At 55.8% G+C, this 20,917-nt stretch overlaps 8 protein-coding genes across 8 annotated transcripts; 5 read left to right on the forward strand and 3 right to left on the reverse strand.

Moving 5' to 3' along the window:
• Positions 1-54: 54 nt before the first annotated feature.
• On the reverse strand, positions 55-1,046 carry CSK1 (mitogen-activated protein kinase; the record flags this gene model as incomplete). The annotated part of the gene is made up of 2 exons (XM_064803174.1): positions 55-243; positions 294-1,046. 2 exons carry the CDS (start codon positions 1,044-1,046, stop codon positions 55-57), a joined length of 942 nt encoding a protein of 313 aa, XP_064658089.1.
• Positions 1,047-1,858: 812 nt separating this feature from the next.
• Positions 1,859-2,809, forward strand: LTR77_005933 (uncharacterized protein; the record flags this gene model as incomplete). Its single annotated transcript, XM_064803175.1, has 1 exon — positions 1,859-2,809. One exon carries the CDS (start codon positions 1,859-1,861, stop codon positions 2,807-2,809), a length of 951 nt encoding a protein of 316 aa, XP_064658090.1.
• A 101-nt stretch (positions 2,810-2,910) lies between these two features.
• RBL2 (tubulin folding cofactor A) lies at positions 2,911-3,448 on the reverse strand (the record flags this gene model as incomplete). Its single annotated transcript, XM_064803176.1, has 3 exons — positions 2,911-3,012; positions 3,069-3,155; positions 3,287-3,448. 3 exons carry the CDS (start codon positions 3,446-3,448, stop codon positions 2,911-2,913), a joined length of 351 nt encoding a protein of 116 aa, XP_064658091.1.
• A 238-nt stretch (positions 3,449-3,686) lies between these two features.
• On the forward strand, positions 3,687-6,876 carry CDC54 (MCM DNA helicase complex subunit; the record flags this gene model as incomplete). Its single annotated transcript, XM_064803177.1, has 2 exons — positions 3,687-4,065; positions 4,121-6,876. 2 exons carry the CDS (start codon positions 3,687-3,689, stop codon positions 6,874-6,876), a joined length of 3,135 nt encoding a protein of 1,044 aa, XP_064658092.1.
• A 1,338-nt stretch (positions 6,877-8,214) lies between these two features.
• Positions 8,215-9,190, reverse strand: PRE2 (Proteasome subunit beta type-5; the record flags this gene model as incomplete). Its single annotated transcript, XM_064803178.1, has 3 exons — positions 8,215-8,282; positions 8,344-8,773; positions 8,834-9,190. 3 exons carry the CDS (start codon positions 9,188-9,190, stop codon positions 8,215-8,217), a joined length of 855 nt encoding a protein of 284 aa, XP_064658093.1.
• Positions 9,191-9,504: 314 nt separating this feature from the next.
• On the forward strand, positions 9,505-10,678 carry LTR77_005937 (uncharacterized protein; the record flags this gene model as incomplete). Its single annotated transcript, XM_064803179.1, has 2 exons — positions 9,505-9,559; positions 9,615-10,678. The coding sequence occupies 2 exons, from the start codon at positions 9,505-9,507 to the stop codon at positions 10,676-10,678; spliced, it is 1,119 nt and encodes a 372-aa protein (XP_064658094.1).
• Positions 10,679-11,396: 718 nt separating this feature from the next.
• LTR77_005938 (uncharacterized protein) lies at positions 11,397-15,128 on the forward strand (the record flags this gene model as incomplete). Its single annotated transcript, XM_064803180.1, has 1 exon — positions 11,397-15,128. One exon carries the CDS (start codon positions 11,397-11,399, stop codon positions 15,126-15,128), a length of 3,732 nt encoding a protein of 1,243 aa, XP_064658095.1.
• A 1,187-nt stretch (positions 15,129-16,315) lies between these two features.
• Positions 16,316-17,634, forward strand: LTR77_005939 (uncharacterized protein; the record flags this gene model as incomplete). The annotated part of the gene is made up of 2 exons (XM_064803181.1): positions 16,316-16,373; positions 16,496-17,634. 2 exons carry the CDS (start codon positions 16,316-16,318, stop codon positions 17,632-17,634), a joined length of 1,197 nt encoding a protein of 398 aa, XP_064658096.1.
• Between the last annotated feature and the right edge of the window lie 3,283 nt (positions 17,635-20,917).

The following is a 20,917-nucleotide window of genomic DNA, read 5'->3' on the forward strand; positions in this document are numbered from 1 at the left end:
TGAAACAACGTCAATACAATTATCACTTGACTGTCTCAGCAGCACGATCGAGCTTCAGCTTGTCTTGAGATAGCCATGCTCCAGCGCAGCTTCAGCAGTCAACCGCCAACCAGACTCAAACACCACCAAACCCCTGACAAGCTCTCTCGCATTCTGCCCAGCCCCTGGCAGTAGTTCCTCCCAGGACTTCCCGGGATACTGCTTGAAGTTCATTTTGCCCCAGTCTGGGAACGTCGCTGCCTCCTACACATCATAAGCACTAATACCAAATTCTGGATCCCAGACAAACTCACCGGCCATACTTCAACATCCGGCGTCCCGAGCGACTCGAAGATACTTTTGATCAACGCCAGCTCACTGCCCAAATCACCGGCATCGAAGAGTGTTTTCCCATCCAGACAGACCACCTGCGCCGCCACACATCCAGCGGCCCACATGTCTAGAGTGGAGTCGTACTTCTGATTGCCGAAAAGTAGTTCCGGTGGTCTGTAGCAGGTGGTGCCAACGTCCAATATCTTCTGGTCTGCCGGCTCAGATGCTTTGTCGTGGGGTGACCAGGCGATGCCGAAGTCGGCAATGTAAGCTGGGCCGTCTGAGCTGGCAAGCAGGATATTCGAAGGCTTGATGTCTCGATGGATAATACCGAGATGGTGAAGATGTTTCAGTCCCGAGAACAGATCCCTTATGATAGCCCTGCCAGTCCCCTTCGTGATTTGTTTTCGCTGAAGCAGAATTCCAAGGTCATGCGGCATGAACGGAAATACCATGTTCAGCCGACCGCTAGGCCGCTGGAAGCTCTCGAGCAACGGAACGATGTTCTGTCCCTTGGCAGCTTCGAGTAGGCGCGCTTCTTTAGCAGCATCGTGCGGTGGAGTGTTGTCGAAGAGCGTCGTGACTTTGAGTGCTACTAAGACTGGATCGGTTGGCTGGCGTTCTGCCGCTGGGACCAAGGCCTTGAAGATCTCGGAGAATAGGCCGTCTTTGTAGTGTTGGACATGCGTGTAACGGCCGATGGTCATGCCAGTGTCGTGCAATTGCGGCTCCATGTTGTCAGCATTGCCATTTTGAAGACGTGACTGCGGACTGGAGTTTGCTAAAGACTGCAATGCTTCATCACATTGTCTTCTGTACTCTTCCTGTGTAATGTCAGATCAAGCTCCAAGTACACCTTAAATAAGGAGAGAGAGCATAACATACTATGGTCGAAGACGCTCCTCGCAACGCCTGTTCGGTACTTCTCGCATACTTGGTCACCTCGGCTGCTTCACAATCAGGATACGCTTCTCGGTACGCAGCAGATCTGTACGAAGCATGAGCGGTCAATCACATGGCTGTCGTCGATGAAGGCGCTCACTTGCATTTTCGAGGTGATTGTGACCCGGTCACTGAACGACAAACTATTCTGCCACGAGTCACCCATTGTGTCGAATCTACTGAGGCTACATGATCAAGTGTTCTCACTAGACAATCAGGGTATAGTCGAAAAGGGAAGTGTTGTACGAATTAACCATTAGAGTTCCATAGGGCTGAACTCTGTCCCGAGCTCGGGCCAGTGATCGACGAGACATGTGAACCTGAGACCACGGCACAGCTCGAAGCAAACAATGAAGTCCAACTCTCACCTTTACCACCACCATGGTTCGAATATTGGACGCGAACTCTACTGATGGCCCTCGCACCGCCAGCCATATATAAGGCTACGCTCTCGCGCGGGTTTCAAAACTTCAACCTCACAGCTATTGTTGCCCTGCATCGACAATACAGACAACACCGACAATAGCAAGACTTCGTCGACCTCACCTCACCCAGCCACTCTCTACTATAAAACCCGGTCCATAGCCCTCGACAACCCTCCATCATGTCTCCACCAACACTCCTCGCCATGGCCCAACGTGCTTGCATCCGCGACCTCCCTTCCCTCTTCGAAGTCGGCGATATGCCATACGACGTCGCCTACCCAATCCTCCGCAAACTCACCGATCCCAACCAACTCCGCCGCATCGAAGAGGCCTCTCCACACATCGCCGACCGCTCCAAAGACCTCTGGATCTCCTTCATCGCCCGCGACATCCCATTCTGGCGCGAGAAGCTGCTCGAACCGAGGAATCCCCGAAGCTGGTGGAAGGTATACCGCAAGATGGTCCGAGAAGAAGCACATGCCAAAGAAGAGCAGGAGGCGCAGCTGGCTGCAGCCATGAAGGGCGAACAAAAAAAGAAGCAAGACAATCAGCTGAACTTCGTCAACAAAATCATCAGCTACCCGAAGGGTGCTGACCTACCGCCTGGCAAGCATCACGCACCCCAGCCGCCGAAGCCTATTCGACCGAAGCTGAAGAATGCGAAGACGGGCAGCGACGTGATCAATACCATCAGGAAGGAGAGCAAGCTGGCAAGCACGATGAAAGGGACGAACAGCCGCGCCCTGCAGCCAGTCATGGGCAAGATGGCGAATGGTCAGTTGACCAGGAGGTTCTTCAGCAGCAAGTCACAGATCCCACGGGCACCACAGAGCATGATCGATCAGCACCAACAGGCGAAGAAGCGGCCGACCCCTTCTCCGCCGGCGCGAGTGGTGCCAGCAGCACCGAGGGTGGGCTCACAGCCCTCTTCGTCGGCCGGAGAAGGGTCGCGAAGCCGTCCTGCTGGCGCCGCCTCTCCGCCAGCCCAAGTGGTACCAGCGCCAGGCCCGCGCTCATCTGCGCCTGTTCGCGTCTCGGAGAAGCCTGCCAGCCCGAGCCCGGCACCAACGCTCGTCCGCAAGCGCCCAGCGCCATCAATCTTCATGCCGGCCAAGAAGCGCAAGGTCTGAGCCGGTTCTCCGCGAGACGAACAAGATCACAGCATAACGACTGGTACGACAGCTGCACGAAAACTATCTACCAGCTCGAGAAGAGGCGCACCACCCACCCCTCAAGACGCCTCACGAATGGCAGTCTTCGCCTCAGCAACCGCCTCCTTCGCACGAGTGATGTCCTCCGGACTGCTCTGATCACCTGGACCTTTATCCTGCTCCTGGAGAAGAGTTAGCAACCAGTACTACCACCACATTCGACACACCGGGAGCTTACCAGCTGCTGCTCCAATCTCGCCAGCGCATCTTCGATCTTCGCCTTGAGCTGGGGAAACATGGCCTTGGTCTGCTCGAGCCCGTTGCGCTATTCGAGATACAGAAAGTCAGCATGCAGAATGATCGAGCTTGGAATGAACGACCTGAAGATGAGAAGACGATATGAACGGCACAGATGATGTAGATAGACACGAATGAGAAGCCTTGCAAACCACATACCTCCTGCTTCAACGTGAACTCGGCATTCTCGTCGCCGCCGCCCTGCTCGAGCTTGGTGATGCTGGCTTGTTGCTGTTCGGCTTCCTTGTGGTAGCTGCGCTCTTCCTTGACCAGGCGGATGAGGGCGGATGTGGCGATGGAGAGTTGGGATGGGGGCGGCATCTTTGCTGCCTTCGTGATCTGATTCTTGTGTCTGTTGGGTTTGATTCTATTTGATCTGCCTGAAGTCCGCTGCAGATATGCCCACTTCGCGCTAATGCAACCACTTCTGCTTCCTCGTTGTGATTGGCCCCTCTCAAACGCGCTCGCGCTTTCCACCTTACGCGTCGTCTTCCCCTCGCTCCTCTCAGTCGCAACGAACATCTCCCACTCATTCAACTACACAACACAGAGGCCTACAATGTCATCTCCAGCCTCCCGCCGCTCGAATCGCAACTCTACAGGCGGCACCCCCCGCCGCAGCAGCCAACGCAGCTCCGAAGCCCCCATGAGCGACGCTCCCCTCCCCACCTCCCCCAATCCTCAGGAAGCCGACCGGACCACACCGCGCGCCAACGCAAGCAACTCGCAAGAGGAGTCGCAGTCGCAGAATCCGCCTACTTCGTCGCCGCTGTTCTTCCGCTCGTCGCCTGCTGGGAGCCAGAGTCAGAGTCAGAGTCAATCGCTAAACGTGCCTGCGGGTGCCAATGGGGTCAATGTCAGTTCGCCGCTGAGGCAGCAGGCGGATGCGGGAAGCAGTTTGGGTGGGAGAACGCCGAGAGCGGGTGGAGGTATTGGGGGTCAGCATACCGTAATGAGAGACAAAAAGGAGCGTGTGGGCTGACAACCGTACAGATTCCTCGCCGATCCACTATGCCACCAGCTCTGACGCCGCAGAGCCCGTACCCAGCGGCAACCGTGCTGACAGGACAAGCTCAAGCGGCCTCTTCGTACGATCACAGAATGCAGGCGCTGCTGGCGGCGCTCGCAATAGACGCCATGATTTGCACTCAGACATGCTGGAGCCCGGCAGCGGCAGAAGACGCCTTTTCGTTGATGAGAATGGACTACCTGTCTCGGAGGATCGCTCAGATGCAGCAACCTTCTCCAACCTCAACCCAAACACTTCCGAGGCCAACCAGCTCGGCGGCTCACGAACGCAGTACATCTGGGGCACGAATATCTCGATCGACGACACCTTTACAGCAATGAAGGACTTTATGAACAACTTCCAGAAGAAGTACCGGATGATCGCCGATGGAGAGCTCGAAGAGGCCAGTAACCTGGAAGCTGGACATCCAGGCTTGGAGAAGGAGAACATCAACATGCTGAAAGCGATGCTCGAACTTGGGACGATCTGCTTCTACCTGGATTGCCGCAATCTCAAGGCTTACCCGCCGACCCGCAAGCTTTGGCATCAGTTGATGTCTTGTCCGAGCGAAATCATTCCTGTCATGGACACGGTCGTCAAGGACGTGATCATCACCCTTGCTGAGGAGAAGGTGGACTCAATGCGCTCTACTCAGTCTCAGCAGGCGCGCAGGAATCAACAAAACAACCAGCATCATTCGAGCTCGATGCCTCCCATGCCGAGTTCAGATATTGACAATATGGACGGTCCAGCGAATGGAGCTGCCCAACCACAGCAGGTTGAGGATGCGGAAGACTTGGTTTCGGAGTGCGAACAAAGACTGTACCGCGTCCGACCTTTCGGTTTGGATGAGACCATCAATCTTCGTGATCTCAATCCCAACGACATTGACAGGCTAGTGTCGGTGAAGGGCCTGGTCATTCGAACAACGCCCGTCATCCCTGACATGAAGGATGCGTTCTTCCGCTGCTCGGTCTGCCACCACACTCTCAAAGTCTACATCGATCGCGGGAAGATCGCAGAGCCGACGAGATGTCCTCGCAACGTGTGCCAGGCGAGCAACAGCATGCAGATCGTCCACAACCGCTCTGGCTTCGCGGACAAGCAGGTCATCAAGCTGCAAGAGACGCCAGATTCTGTTCCAGACGGACAGACACCACACTCTGTCTCCCTGTGTGCCTACGATGAGCTGGTTGATATCTGCAAAGCTGGTGACCGTGTCGAGATTACTGGTGTGTTTAAGACCAACCAAGTACGAGTCAACCCTCGCCAAAGAAGCGTCAAGAATATTTTCAAGACGTACGTTGACTGCCTACACGTTCAGAAAGTGGACAAGCGACGTATGGGCATCGACCCGACGACGATCGAAGAAGAGCTCTCCGACCAGGTAGCTGGCGGCATGGAGGAGAAGCGCAAAGTGTCTGAGGAAGAGGAAGAGAAGATCAGAGCTACAGCAGCCAGAGACGATGTCTACGATCTGCTGGCTCGGTCACTCGCCCCTTCGATCTACGAGATGGACGATGTCAAGAAGGGCATCCTGCTGCAGCTGTTTGGGGGAACGAACAAGAGCTTCGAAAAGGGCGGCTCGCCGAAGTATCGAGGCGACATCAACGTGCTGCTATGCGGTGACCCATCGACTTCGAAGTCGAAAATGCTCGAGTACGTCAACAAGATCGCACCGCGAGGTATCTACACCTCCGGAAAGGGCTCGTCAGCTGTCGGTCTTACAGCCTACGTGACCCGTGACCCAGAGACTCGAAGTCTGGTCCTTGAATCTGGCGCTCTCGTCCTGAGTGACGGCGGCGTATGCTGTATCGACGAGTTCGACAAGATGAACGACTCCACTCGCTCCGTCCTCCACGAAGTCATGGAGCAGCAGACCGTATCCATCGCCAAAGCAGGCATCATCACCACCCTCAACGCTCGAACCAGCGTCCTCGCCTCCGCCAACCCGATCGGCAGCAAATACAACACCAACCTCACAGTCCCACAAAACATCGACCTCCCCCCAACCCTCCTCAGCAGATTCGACCTCGTCTACCTCGTCCTCGACCGCATCGACGAAACGGCCGACCGCAAGCTCGCTCGCCATCTAGTCGGCATGTACCTCGAAGACAACCCGGACAACGCCAGCCGCGAGGAAATCCTCCCCGTCGAGTTCCTCACCTCCTACATCTCCTACGCCCGCGCCAATGTCCACCCCACCATCACCCCAGCGGCTGGGGAAGCACTCGTCCGCGCCTACGTCGCCATGCGCAAGCTCGGCGAGGACATCCGCGCCGCTGAGCGCCGTATCACCGCCACCACGCGGCAGCTGGAAAGCATGATCCGGCTGGCCGAAGCGCACGCGAAGATGCGGTTGTCCGAAGAAGTCACCGCGGACGACGTCGAGGAAGCCGTTCGCCTGATCCAAAGCGCGCTGAAGCAGGCTGCTACCGACGCTAGAACAGGTTTAATCGACATGGGTTTGCTAACCGAAGGCACGAGCGCGAGCGAGCGGAAACGGAGGGAAGATCTCAAGGGCGCGGTGCTGGGGGTATTGGACGAGATGTTGCGAAGTGGGGCAGGTGGTGGCGCGAGGTATGGGGATGTGGTGAGGACGTTGAGCGAGCAGAGTTCTGTGGCGGTCGAGGGGCAGGAGTTCGCGGAGGCGGTGAAGGCGTTGGAGCAGGAGGGGAAGGTGCAGGTGCTGGGGGAAGGGGCGAGGAGGAGTATTCGGAGGGTTACGGGGGTGTCGTGAGCGGTGATACATGTGACGGGAATGGCGTTGTGGGATGTTTGGGGGTTGCAATGACTTGGATGTATGATGCTCTTGCTAGATGACTGCGAAGTATTCTGTTAGCCTTGGAACTCAAGATCTTCGTGCTTCTTATCGTGTCATGTTCATCTTGTGCCCTGATTAAAGAGATTTAGCAGCTCTCTTTCGGTTCGTCGGCTGACCGTCCACGGGTGCGAGACGCATATCTGGCTGAGGCCTTATCATTCATAGCATTCCATGGTATCTTCATTGCTCTATCCGCAGAGATGCTCCATCACACCTTCATCGTGGACGCCGAAGCAGCGCGCTGAACGCCAGTCCTATGCAAACGTATCATCGTCCCTTCCCGTAAGCTTGCCTTCCAGCACCGCATGACCAGTCTTCACCTCCACACCACAGCAACCCGGCCAAACTCCCGGCCTCCTGCTAATTCACAGCCCCCCTCGCAGCGCAAGCACCAAATGCAACGTCGCCCCGCCCTCAAGATTATACTCCGCCGCTGTCTTGTCATCCGCCATCTGCTTGCCGCCGTAGATGAGACGCTGTTGGACGGGCGGGATGCCTTCTTTCTCCTCGACGCGCTCTTTTATCTTGGAGATCTATTCGTCACGGGAGTCGGGTTAGTGAGCTGCGCAAGTGGGGAGTGGGAAGAGGAGGGGAACACGGGGCACGGTGATACCTTGTAGTCGGGCTCGATGTCGAGTTCGATCTCCTTGCCGGTGAGGGTGCGGACTCTGTGAACGCATAGCGGTCAGCGTTTTCGTTATATTCGCGCCGCCTGCTTTGCGTAGAATGGTGGTGAAAGCGTACTTGATCTGCATCTTGGCCTCTTGCTCTTGCTCTTGCTACCGTCGGCGCAGACGATGTGATGTGGTTGTCTTCAAGGTATGCGCTTCTTTTTAGGATTGAGGGAGGTCAGACTTTCGGTTGTTGGCGGAAGAGGTGATGTTAGTTGTTTGGTCATCGGAGGTGAGGTGGGTAAGGTAGGCTGCAGAGTGGTGTTTGGTGGGGTGTCGATGTTCCTGAGTCAGGCAAACCAGAAGGTGTGTCATGAAGTCTTGCCTTTGTGCCACTGATTCGATATTCACATGCTGAAGCAATCAATGTACATTCGGTATGCGGTGAAGAGGAAACGAAGTAAGAGCGAAGTTTGAAGTAGACTCATACCGCATGCTATGCTTCTAAAGCTATTATCACAAGAGCTCGTAAAAGTACAGTGGCCATGCTTCTGAACACCATCGAGACCTATGCCATAACCCAGCCTTACTGGCCACGGGAGAAGGCACAACACGGCGCTATCACATTTCCCTCCAGGCAGACCTACTCCAGCTTCGACGTCACGTTCGAGAACTCCCCCTTCTCCAGCTTCGTCTTCCAGAAGATGGGATCTGTGCCGCATCGTTAGTGGATCCAATTCCCGATCGCTGCATATTTATTCGAAGAACTCACTCGTATCCATGAACCCGTGCTTCACCCACCCCTCCTCCTTCACGTGGTACAGGTTGATGAACCCACCGGAGAAAGCATCCCGATGCGTTGCCGCAAGAATACTCCTCTTACCCAGTTCCAGCGCCTCATCCTCCTCCATCTCATACTTGTACTCCGCATCCAGCACACCGTATGCAAACGTCTGTCCACTGCCCACACAGAACATATTGCCCGCCAGCCTGGTACCGTCATTGTCCACGTAGTAGAGCGCCGGTCCTTCGGTGGGCGTGACGCCGGCGCACATGGTACCCATGCTCAATCCCATGCCCTTGTAGCTGTAGACGAGGTTGGCGAGGATCTTGGAGGCGGCGGCGACGGAGATGCGGCGTTTGTGGCGGAGCTCGTGGAGGCGGCACATCATGCCTAGGTAGGCGAGCCAGTATTGGCAGTCCTGAGATTTAGTTTATCAGCATGACAGCGCTTCGGTAGTCAGTGGATGAGTTGTCCCTACCGCAGCACCACCAGCCATCGTCCCCAGCAAACAGCTGTTAATCTCAATCACCTTCTTCACGGTCTGACTCGCAATCCAATTCCCTGCCGTCGCTCGCGAGTCCGTGGCCACAATGATGCCGCCCTTGAACCGGAACGCGAGAGTGGTGGTGCCGTGCGCGATCTTGATGGGACATTGCGGGTTGCTGTGGTCGTCGGTCATTGCGCGTAGCCATGCTGAGTGGGAGTCGATGGGCGGAAGCTCGAAGTTGAGTGATAACGGTGGCGCGATCTTGCTGCTGAGGGCGAGGGAGTCATCGAGGGTGGTGTCTTGGGCGCTGTGGGAGGGCTGCGAGTACTGGGCCACGAGGGCGTCCATGGTGGAGGATGTGGTGGGAGAGCAGGCGGAACGGATAGGTGTTGACGCGATCGGCCAGGTGGTATATGATGTGTCCCGGTTATCGTGGTTGTGAAGTTGTGGTGATGGTGTTGTCTGGAGCTTCTTGAGCTTCGAGAGTCGTGTCAAGGCGCCAGATGCGGCGTAAGACCCGCACGTGACCTTCACCTCCGCGGACTTCACCAGCTACCAAGAAGGAGGCCTGGCAACTTCAAGTGTAGTTATTGGGGTCCGACTCACTCGAAAGGATTCGAAGGCCATCAGAGAGCCCGACTGCTTGCGCATATAGAGCAGCCATGGCGGCGACAGCATCACACTCATACACAGTGCTCCCGGAACAAGCTCAAGAAGGTACACCTCTACGATGTTCATGCTGAATTGCACGGCAGCTAACACGCCGTAATAGACGCCCTCCACGCGACCCGCCTTCTCCAAGTAGAAGAACGGCCTTTCCAACGCGTAACCCGCAACCTTCTCAGCAAAGACAGCCTTCTCAAATGGACTCCTCCCCGCCAGCTGCCCTCGCCTCCCCCGGACGCCCACGAAAACGCGCCTACGTCAGAAGACACCGCCGCTGAAGACGCCCGCAAACGAGCCCAGTTCCGTTTAGAGGTCCTCCTCGACTTTGCCGCCCTCGAAAGCAGCATCCTCCGCATCCAGCTTATCCAATCCTCCAATGCACGTGAACGCGAGCGCTATGCCGCTGAGAAAGCGAATATTATGCAAACCGCGCAGTCGGTGCGAGAAAACACTGTCGCGTTACGAGCGCAGCTGGAGGAGGCGCAAAAGATGCTTGAGCTAAGGAAAGGGTACGATGAGTTGACCACGAAGCTGATCTTTGAGAAGAAACTGAAGCCTCGCGCGGAAACCCTGGAAGATATTGCGGGGTTGGAGAAGGAGATTGAGGACCTGGAGCAGGAGGGAAGTGAGTTTGAAGGTGTGTGGGCGGGGAGGAGAGAGGCGTGGGACAAGGTTGTTGCTGAGGGCGGGAACTTGGTCAAGGTCATCAAGGGAATAAGGGATGAGCCAGAGGGCGACGAGAAGATGGAGGAAGGGGAAGAAGGTGGATTGAAGGAGGACAGGAGTCGGATGGGCACGCCTGCGCCGGGAAGTGGTACGCCGCGGCCGGTGAGTCGTGGGGATGGGACGCCGATGCTTACGGGAGGCGTTACTCCTATGGTTGAGGAAGGCAGAAGTCCGGCTCCACTAATCAACAAGTTCTTGGATGTGGAAGACGAGGGGACAAGGAGCTATAGCCGCGTTGGCTCGCCGGTGTTGCAAGCTTCTCAGCCTTTCGACGATGTTGAGATGGCGGAAGGAGACCAGCAGCAGACGAGTCAAGTTACGGAGGGCGCAGACGAGCAAGGGAAGACTGAGATGGAGACGGAGACAGTGTCTGTTGATAAGCTGGAGCAGGCGCAACAGCAGGTGGAGACGCCTGATGCGCCGGAAGTCATGGATGAGACGTGAGAAGATTTCGAACGGCAAGGAAATAAATGTCGATATTGGAGGCATCCATTCTACGGATTCAGAAACAGTCGGGAGGATGAACATCACACCCTGGGATGTAACTTTACGGTATCGCATGCCCTCACTCACGACAGGCCAGACGAAGCTTTGGGGTGGGAAGCCTGAGCAGACAGGCGATGCGAGCATATGCTCAAAGAGTGAAGCCACAGTGAATTCGAGAGATAGAGTTAGCATGTGAAAGCCGCAAATTGCATGTGATGACTCGGAGCTCGTCGAGCTTGCACGTGTCACACAAGGACCTTAGCTCCGGCTGAAGTACTCTTTCTTCCATAACCTCCTTTCCGACTCCATCTCCCCAGCTTGTTGTATCGGCATTATCACCACATATCGGACGATGTATTTCATGAACAAGCTAAGTGATTCCTACAATGTATCCTCCTCTGCATCTCTGCATGCGCGTTGGCGCGCTCCCGGCCACCTGGCGCGTCCCTCCTGCCCCGCTTCCATACCGCGACTTCACTTCATTTTCACATTCAACCTCACTTCATGGGATTGGCCACGTATGCGTTCCGACGCAAAGCAAACCTCACTGCTTCAGACGCGCCCCATTGTTAACAGCATCCTTCGCGCAGCCGCCATGGTGTCTACAAGGCCACATTCTTGCATGCCATGATCGCATCCTCTTACCCGACATCCTCCAACGCATCTACTTTTCCTCATGGCGATACCTCTTCAGTTTGCACGCGCCGGAAAGCGCAAAGCGGTTGACCCTCCGCAAGATGAGCAGTCGCCTCTCGCCGCGCCTTATTCGCGACGCAAACGGCGCAACATTGAGAGCAACGATTACAGCGACAGCGATGAAAGTGTGGCCAGCTCCCCACGACAGCAACGCCGGATTGCAACGAAGGCCTTCGGCCACATTCAAGTCGATGGGCCAGCGTTTCCGAGATCAGCTTACCAGGGCTATGACCCGCCACTGCCTCCTTCGGAGGAGTCTTCAGTCCTCTTCGACTTCAGCGTCTCGGACGAATACCGCACTATCAAGGCGACATCGGGCTACGCCCATCTCGTGCTCGAGGACTTCAGTATCTATATGCCTAGATGCGTAAGGCACACTGACGAGCTCGTAAGCCTCGACAGGCTCCAGAACAGCCGAGGAAACACAGAACTCTGTTTCGATGGCGTTCTGTCCGTGGGGAATGAGAGTCACTACCTTCAAGGCGTGCGCTTCAACACAATGGCAGTGGAAGGTTACGGTGACCCTGATATTGCCAGGCTGAAGGACCACATATGCATCCAGTCCAAGGATGCTCGGTCTTCTGGCGTATGGTATAAGCTCGGGCAGCCCTCAGCGGAGTACGCTCGCTTCTATAGGCCGTTCCTCTGGCTTGCGATGTTCACAAAGCACTTCGTGGAATACCTGCTGGAGACGAGGAATGTCACCTTGGACCACTTTCGTCGAACATTCTACGCATGGCTGATAACAAGGAAGCGCAGTCTCGACTTCGAGAAATGGCATGGAGAATGCGGAAATCGGAGGGACTTCAGGACTACCGTGGCAGCCAATGTCGGTTATCTGTGGAAAGAATGCCACGGCATCGACGACGAGGAGTCTGGACTTGATGACCATTCTGTATGGACTGAGGTGGATCCACAAAGGCTGAAAGGAATTCCTCAGCAACCCAACAAGGAGCACAGGACAATTTGTACAACTCTTGTACATGATGCCTTCAGGCGCATGTATTTCTCCAGATGGCTGAAACTTCGCGCCACAAGCCCCTCCATCCAAAATACTATATCGTTCCGGAAGCGAGCCCTAGGTCTGACGCCACTCCAAACAGCAAGCCCTGCCAACGCTAGCATACTCACGCCAATCAGTCTGCAAGATCGGGCCTCTTCTGAAGAGCCAGTGCTTGACGTGAGAGCAGGCGACGTGGTCACGTTGAAAGCGGATACCACGGGGCCATGGCGTATTCACTCATCTCAGAGTTATGCCTACGTTCAGGGTACCAGACGAAGCGAGTTCAAGTACAACAGAGGACAAAAAGTCTTGGATGTCTTGTGGCTTTACAGGCCTTGGGACACCACAGTCGGAGCTGCCTATTATCCCTTCAAGAATGAGCTTTTCATGTCTGACCACTGCGAATGTCGTAGACATGCCGTCGACATTAGCTGTGTGACAGGCAAAGCTGATGTCATCTGGTTTGCTTCGGACCCCAGCGCTGTGCCGGCACAAACGCTCTTCGTTCGTCAGAAGTTCCGCACCAAACACCAGGAAGACACGTACGATTTCGTGTCTCTCAAGCGGGCCGACTTCGCCTGTAGCTGTGCGCATCGCATATCAACTTTCGAGACATGCCGGCGGCAGTATGTCATTGGCGACCCGGTACTGGTACGTGCGTTCGATCGCGACCTTCAGGATGAAGTACTTGAGCCGGCACAAGTGGTCGACTTCAACCTTGATCTGAGCCGGGTAATGCTCCGTCGTTTACGTCGACGCCAGGCGATCGATCAAGATGCAAGACCAAACGAGCTAGAGCTAACCGATGAGATTTTCGACGTTGGCCCAAGCAGGGTCATTCGCAAGTGTAATATCAAATTCTTCGGTGAAGATGCCGTGGCCGAAGGTCTGCCCACTCCTTACAACCGAGGAGGAGCGGGAGACTTCTACTACATCGTTGGTCAACAGAATAAGTCAGGTCTCGGCGAAGACGGTGAGATGGAGGATAATGTCCTGCTTCCGCCTTTGGAGTCAGGACTAGACCTTTCCAGTCCTCCACCTTTCCAGAAATTGACGGGAATGGGCATTTTCTGCGGCGGCGGCAACTTTGATCGAGGTCTGGAAGATGGAGGCGCAGTCAAGTTCAAGTACGCTGTGGACTACGCCGAGCGAGCCATCTACAGCTATCGCGCCAACGTTCCCGATGACGTCCAATGCTTTTACGGCTCTGTCAACGACTATCTGGCGCGAGCTATGGCGGGAGAGGAGGCGCCAGTCATTGCAGGGGTCGGCGATGTCGACTTCTTATCCGGAGGCAGTCCATGCCCTGGCTTCTCTCGCATGCAGCCGGACCATCAGAGCGAGGATTCCTTGCGAAATGCCTCTCTTGTGGCGTCCTTCATATCTTACGTCGACTTCTACTCGCCCAGGTATTGCATGCTGGAGAACGTGGTCCCGATGACGCAGGGCATGGGCCCGCGAAGGGATGAAAACGTCTTCGCGCAGGCTCTCGCAGCGCTCGTGGCTATGGGCTATCAAGTCCGGCAATTTCTGATGGATGCGTGGTCGTACGGCAGCTCTCAGTCGCGGACGCGTGTGTTCATCGCAGCATCAGCGCCGGGCCACGAGCCGCTACCACCTCCTCCTCATACACATTACCATCCGAACCCAGAGGTCCAGACGCATTCGCTAGGCAGATCAAGCAACGGAAAACCATTTGGAAATCGTCGAGACGACTACACGCCTTTCCAGCACGTTTCGATCGAGGCCAGCACTGCGGATCTCCCGGACATAGGCGATTCGCAAGTGCAGCTCTGTCCTGCTTTTCCGGACCACCGGGTGGCATCTGAGCAGAACGCAGAGAGAAGAGGTCTGTTTGCTATGATTCCCAAGCGGCCGTACGGCATGGGCGTCGTCCAAGCTGCTCGTCAAGGACTGCTGAGCGGAGTACCGATGGACTACTACAACAAACGAACCGCACTCCATAATCTCAAAGAGATTCCGAAGACATTTTCTCGCCTCGATCCGAACAAACTTTGCCAGACTGTGACGACCACCCAGCATTTGGCTTGTCTATATCAAGGCCGGACACTGCATTGGTCGCAAGACAGGCCGATGAGCGTAATGGAGCTACGTCGAGCGCAAGGCTTCCCGGACGAGGATGTCATACTCGGCACTCCGAGGCAGCAAGTCGTGATCATTGGCAACAGTGTGGAGCGGAATACTGCGCTTGCTTTGGGTCTGGCGCTGAGAGAGTCGTGGACGAACAGCTACGAGGGCAGTATGGCGAGGATGAGGATCGTTGGCGACAGAGGAGATGATGGTTCCGAGGATGGTGCATTGAACGACTACAGCGACGATGGGGGGATCCCAGAGACACCTGAGACGACACCCATATACGAGTCGGAAACACGAGCAGGTGCTCCGAGTCGACGTTCACTGCATGTTACGGCGATGTCAGATGCTAGCACACCGGACACGATGGAGGGAATCTCAGAGTTTGAACGCATGGCTGTGGCGAAGGCGCAGAATGCTGGAGCAAAGGCAGCTCGGCAGTCTGGAGCACAGCAGCAGGCGACACCTCCCAGCGAAGAAGAAGACGACGACGATTGTATCGTGGTCAGTTCCAGGCGCAACACGGACACCCCCGAGAGCGAAGAGGTCGGAGACGGTGTGGTGAGGGGCCGCCAGAAGGTCGTCAGTAGGAAGGCGTATGTCTTGATCGACTGAAGATCGAACAGGAAATGCAGATAAACTTGCCGACTGGTATGAAATTGTTGTTCCGCAGGTTTCTTTCGAGTGTAGGTCGTGTTGATCATTGATGCCCAAAGGCTCGCATTCAAAGTTTTCCCTTCCCTGCTCCAGACTTGTTATTCCCTTCCACTCAACGTCGTGCTTGATGAACTCTAGACATTGTCTCATCGCTGACTGACTCAATCAAATATACCCTGACCTTCCATGGAGTTCAAGAATGCCGACCCGGGCCTTCCGGGCTGAATTGACAAGGCGCACATAAAGTTTCCAACGTCTTAGAGGAAGGCAACCAATAGCACCCCGAATCTTCGCCTGCGCTCTCCCAATGGACTGTTCGGCATCATAGCAGAATGATGAGCGCTCCCACCAACCAGGCGATACTAAGCCGACCACAGTTGTGCTCCCGGCGCTGACGACGCCTTCGAGCTCGTTCGTTGGCGCTGTGGCACAGCCATCACACCTTCCCCGTCGCAAGCTCCAACGGCGTACCAGAGTTGGGCGACGTAGCATTGCCTGGATTAGGATGCGCATACGCTCACAACAGAAGACGTCGTGTGATGGCCTAAGGTCTAGCAGAGCTCATTGAGCTTCGATATGGCAGAGAGCTGACGACCCAGGATGTGAACAGGACTTTTGGATGTCTTCTCCATCTGACGAGAAAAGGTATCTCGAAATACCCCTTTTGTTGCCGCACAGTCTCGTAAGATGTCCATCTCTTGACCCGACCTGCGGCACACGAATACCATCATGCAGCGAAGCATCCTCAAGAAGATGGCCCTGTCACAACAAATCCGTTCCCACCAGAGCTACCACAGAAACAGATACGCAAGATGACCATTGCTTTCTCCTCACTGATGGGACGAAATTCCGCTCTACCAAAACCAGGCTTCTTGGATTCTGCTGCCATTGATTGAGGGCTAGGGACGTCTGGACATCGCGAGGCCTTGAAATTGCATTGCCACGTCTTCAATCGAGATGGCGGCAGAGCACGGAGTCCGACCAAGGTGTACGCGATCACATCCTTCGGAAAACAGTTCAGACAGAGCGTCCAGCGGTCCTGGAGGGTCCAGGCGCTGTGTTCATGCACTCGCAATTCGATGGTATGGCATACGAGTCGACCAATGGCCATCAGATCCACTTCACGATGTTCATATTAGAACACAATGTCCATACGACGGCAGGCTCCAGCATTTGCTGAGCATAAGAAGATGGAACCGCACGGTATAGTCACCGTTCTGCCATATCACTTTCTCTGATATCGTAAAACAAATCGACCTCAGCTGCTTCTTCCCCATCGCCCAAGCCTCTTCCTGCTCACGTCTGAGTACTGTCGTCACTCGCAGACATGCGGTCCATCTTTTCGATCGCTCTCCTTTTCCTCACCCAGACGGCTGCAGGCTACCTGGTCCCAAGCCCGGCGGGCAAGTACAACGTCACCTTGTCGACCGGACCGCTTATCGACTACACCCGCGATGACCCTTTCGCCCCAACACCAACACCCCGAGCATTGATGCTATCAGTCTTCCAGCCTTCAACGTGTGAATCCACCAAGCCCGTCCAGTACATGCCCAAGAAGACCGCAAACTTCCAGGGACCTTTCCTCCAAGCGATCTACAATCTTACCGCCAACCTCACACCACTGTTCCTAAAAGCGCGCCTGCCAGTCTGTTCGGAGGGCTGCTCAGCCCTCGACGATGCTCCGGTCCTGCTCTTCTCCCCCGGCTACAGCATCCCTCGTGTCTACTACAATCACCTCGCTTCCGCCATCGCCAGCGAAGGCTTCACCGTCATCAGCATCGACCACCCCTACGACGCCGACGCACTCACCTACCCCGACGGCCATGCAGTCTACAACAACGATATCGCACAGACCCTGCCCGACTTCCAAAAGCACCTACCCATCCGCGCCGTCGATGCACGCTTCGTCATCGACCAGCTGAGCAACGCAACCGCCATGGCCGAGCTGCTTCCTCACCGCGGGCCGCGACCCCTCCCCACCGACCGCATCGGCATGTTCGGCCACTCTCTCGGTGGGGTCGCCGCCGTCCTCGCCGCCGGACAGGATTCCCGCATCCGTGGCGCGATCAACTGGGACGGCACCTTCATTCAACTGCCGAAGCAGTCAGGAGTCTCCCAGCCCGTACTGCTCATGAGCCACAGACAATACGACGGGGTGGACCCCAGCTGGCTCGCAGCGTGGCCGCTGTTGAAAGGACCGAAGCTATGGGTCGACATTGCGAACGCGACGCACGCGACTTTCTCGGATGTTCCGACAATGTTGCAGGCGGCTGGACAGGACGTCGCGGCGTTGGCAGATGTGGTGGGCACGATTGAGCCGGATCAGATGGTACGGATTCTTGTCAAATATACGACCACATGGATGCATGGGGTATTTGCTGGTAGCGTAGACAGACCGCTGCTGCGGAAGGACAAGCCCGGCATGTTCCCAGAGGTCTCGACCTTGAAGAAAGGCAATTTCTGAGATGATGATAGAGGTATCGTAGAAAGGGAAATTTAGACTTGCAATTCTTCATAGCCAGACGACGGATTTGGACAAGAGCCTTCGGCCCATGAGAGAATACTTACATGTGCATCTTTGAAGATAAGAGGTAGTTGTGGCTTTACGCACTGGTAGACAGCCCATTCAATGGTTCACAGATTGACATCTCCAGAAGGTAGATGCTACACCTTTCCGCTCGTTCAATGTAACGTCTCACAGCCGCTGTGCACGCGCAGAGGCGAGAAATGTGGCGACATCAGGAGGCAGTCGACGCAGTCTCGCCTCCATTGTTGAGCTTGGTTATGCACTGCAGGTAGCGTACTGTATCGAAGAGGATATTCGTTCGGACTCACCGTGCTGTCGAGAACAGCCGGAAAGACGGTCAGCATCGCCAGCGCACTCCAAAACTCTGTTACCACGACTCAGCATCCCTTCTTCAGCTCTGCGAAGCGACTTTCGGTACCAGAATTGAAGTGTTATAGACGACACATATACCCTCAGCCAGGCGCCCTCCACATTCCGCTCGCTTTGCAGGCGAGACGTGAAGTCGAGTCAACATCGCTGTCGTCTGATAAAGAAGCTCGAGGATTATGTGTAAGGAGCTCGAGTCAAAATCACTTGCATGGCGAAATGCATGACATTGGTATTGGCAGGTGCGACTGGACGCGCAGGCGGTCTGAGCTGGCAGTGAGGGTGTCGTGACACTGCAGGGCAGAGTCATGGATGTCGGGCATCATGATCTTTGGGTTTGCGTTTCTGTAGAAGGTTGTTCGAGAACAGTGATGAAAGGTCGATGGGACTGCTACTGTACCCCTTTGACCTACATTATCCGGCAGGCGTTTCAGAGCACATCTATACGCAGCTTTCGTTGGTTTCTTCTCGAAGACTTCATCCGGCGGGAGAAGATGCGACGTCTAGATCGTGGGGGCGGCCACGTGGGCGCAGAAGCGAAGGTGTGAGCGCTACTGCAACGGCAATCCGGTGGTCCATCCTCTGTGTGTGAGAGGACATGGGTGTCACGGCTGTCGTGGTGGTTGCTGTGTTTGAGCGATATCACGAGTCGGTGAGTTGGAGGAAGATGAGGGCATATTGGCGACGATGATCGTCGGAAGTCACAAACAGATTGCTGCCCAAGCAAAGTAGAGCGAGGGAGGACGGCGGACAAATTCCGCAGACAGCTTCCGCACGACCGAGACGACCGAAGATCAAGCGGTCTGATCGACTGTTCGTCTTCTGCAGCTCGACTGTAACCCAACCCAACCCAACAGCCCTACCACTTCTTATCGTGGTCTCGACCGTGACATGGAGAGGCACTGCAGTGTGGCGAAAGTTCAAGTGGCAAGATACTCGGTGTAACGGTAGAGTCAAGATGCTGTATCCGACTCTCAAACGACATGGCGAGCCGGTCGCAACATCAGACCGCTCTTTGAACTCCACTTCCACCTCACCTTCGCCATCGCCATCAACGTCATCGTCAGCAGACCTCTCGCGATCGCAACACGATCTCGCGACTCTTGTCTGGATGATTGGGCTCCAATTCAAGTCTCATCAATCTCATATAGTTTCCACCGGCTCATGCCGTCAGGGCTTATCTTCGAAGACGGGCCATTTGCCCGAGCGCGGGATGGACGGGATGGCCTTTCCTGCTTCGAGAAACTGCTAAGCTTGACTAGATCTGGCGCTAGAAGCTGGTCTTACGAGGAGGCGGGCGACGGGAGTCACGCAGATTTGATGGCTGGCCACGTGCGGCGCCTTTCGGCACAGAGGCCCAGGAGGCGCCTGCGTTTTGGCAAGGCGTACACGTGGGCCGGAGCGGCACGGCGGTGATGGGGGCAGATGGTTGATAATACATACATAGGCATACAATCATGGTCATGATGGGAGTGACATGGGATGATAGAGCGCATCGACACAATCTTGATGAAAGACATCTTAGCTCGGGCCAAGTTCGTCTTTCCTAGCCCCTCCCCCAAACGGCTCGGCAGTATAAATCGAATCGAGAAGAGTAATTGTAGATCTCGCGAAGCTTGCAGCTGACAGGCGACCATTGATGTTTCAAGGAGTCGAGTCCGGGGAAAGGATTGACATTCAAGGAGATAATGAGCAATCGGGACTAACACGGAAACAGTGCCTCGTATTCGTGCCTGGGCGAGACCTGGAGACGTGGGAGGGTGATGAGGGGTGCCTCGGCGGTGGAAGAAGTGATGCTTTGCTGATGAACGCCTTGCGATGCTGTCCACACAAATGCCGTGCAGACTACTGCTCCTGCAGGGTGCAAGGATACTCGCTTCGGGAAGGCTTCTCGATCGTGATCCTCCGCAAGCAAGGACTCATTTGATTACCACCACCGGCCTGCGTTTGCCGTGCAAGCGCGAGGAGTGACACGATGATACGTCGCCAGTCGCACAGAGCCCGCTCCCACCGCCCAGAAGCTCGCATTGCGGTGACAGACTTCCAGCTTCCTTTTGCGGGCGGGCAGCGCGGCATTGTGGCATATCATTACTGCCGGCAGTGGTGGGTGGTGCAAGATAACCGTACAGTGGTGGGTGGTGCAAGATAACCGTACAGCGTGGCGACGCGATGGCTGCCAGCTCAATCTATTACGGTCCCCTGACCAGATCTCCTCAGCATACGAGGCGTGATGGGGCGTGCAAATGCCAGCCGCGGCCCGCCACACATGGCATGGCAGAATGGGCGTTGCCAGAGGCAGTTAGACAGCGGGCCCATGGGCCTGGGAGTGCATTAGCTTGCGAGACCTTTGACGAAGTGTGGGCCGTGCGGCTGCTTGTCAAGCTCCCTGCTGCTGCTGCTGCTGCTGCTGTCGTCGAGAAGTCGTGATGTACCGCGGTAGAGAAGCTGCAAGTGATGTGTTCTGTGGCACGGCCGCTGCAGTACTCGTCGTCTCTCCACCTTGTGTGACTCGCATCTCGCAGCAGCGAGCCGTCTACCCCATTGTGCGCCCAGCGGCGAAGAATCTGCGCTGCCGGGTGGCGTGGGCGGACCTCGTCGTCGTCGTCAGGCTTGCTGTCGTCCTGTTCCTGGCCTCTCGAGCCTCTCCCCCCCCAAACTGCCGCGAACTAAGAGCATCCACATTCCACACCCATACGGCCCCGGTCGTCCGCTAGGGTTTCTCGAAGCCCAGACGATAGACGATCCACCGGGCGCTGACGGCTTGCCTCGCTTATTCCCATGCGCCAGTGCGTCGGGAGCGAAGACAAACCCAATTGCCCGGCGGCGGCATCAATCAGTCAAGTCAGGTCAGACT

Source organism: Saxophila tyrrhenica (genome assembly GCF_035928015.1).
Source record: "Saxophila tyrrhenica strain CCFEE 5935 chromosome Unknown scaffold_9, whole genome shotgun sequence".
Lineage (NCBI taxonomy): Eukaryota > Fungi > Ascomycota > Dothideomycetes > Mycosphaerellales > Extremaceae > Saxophila > Saxophila tyrrhenica.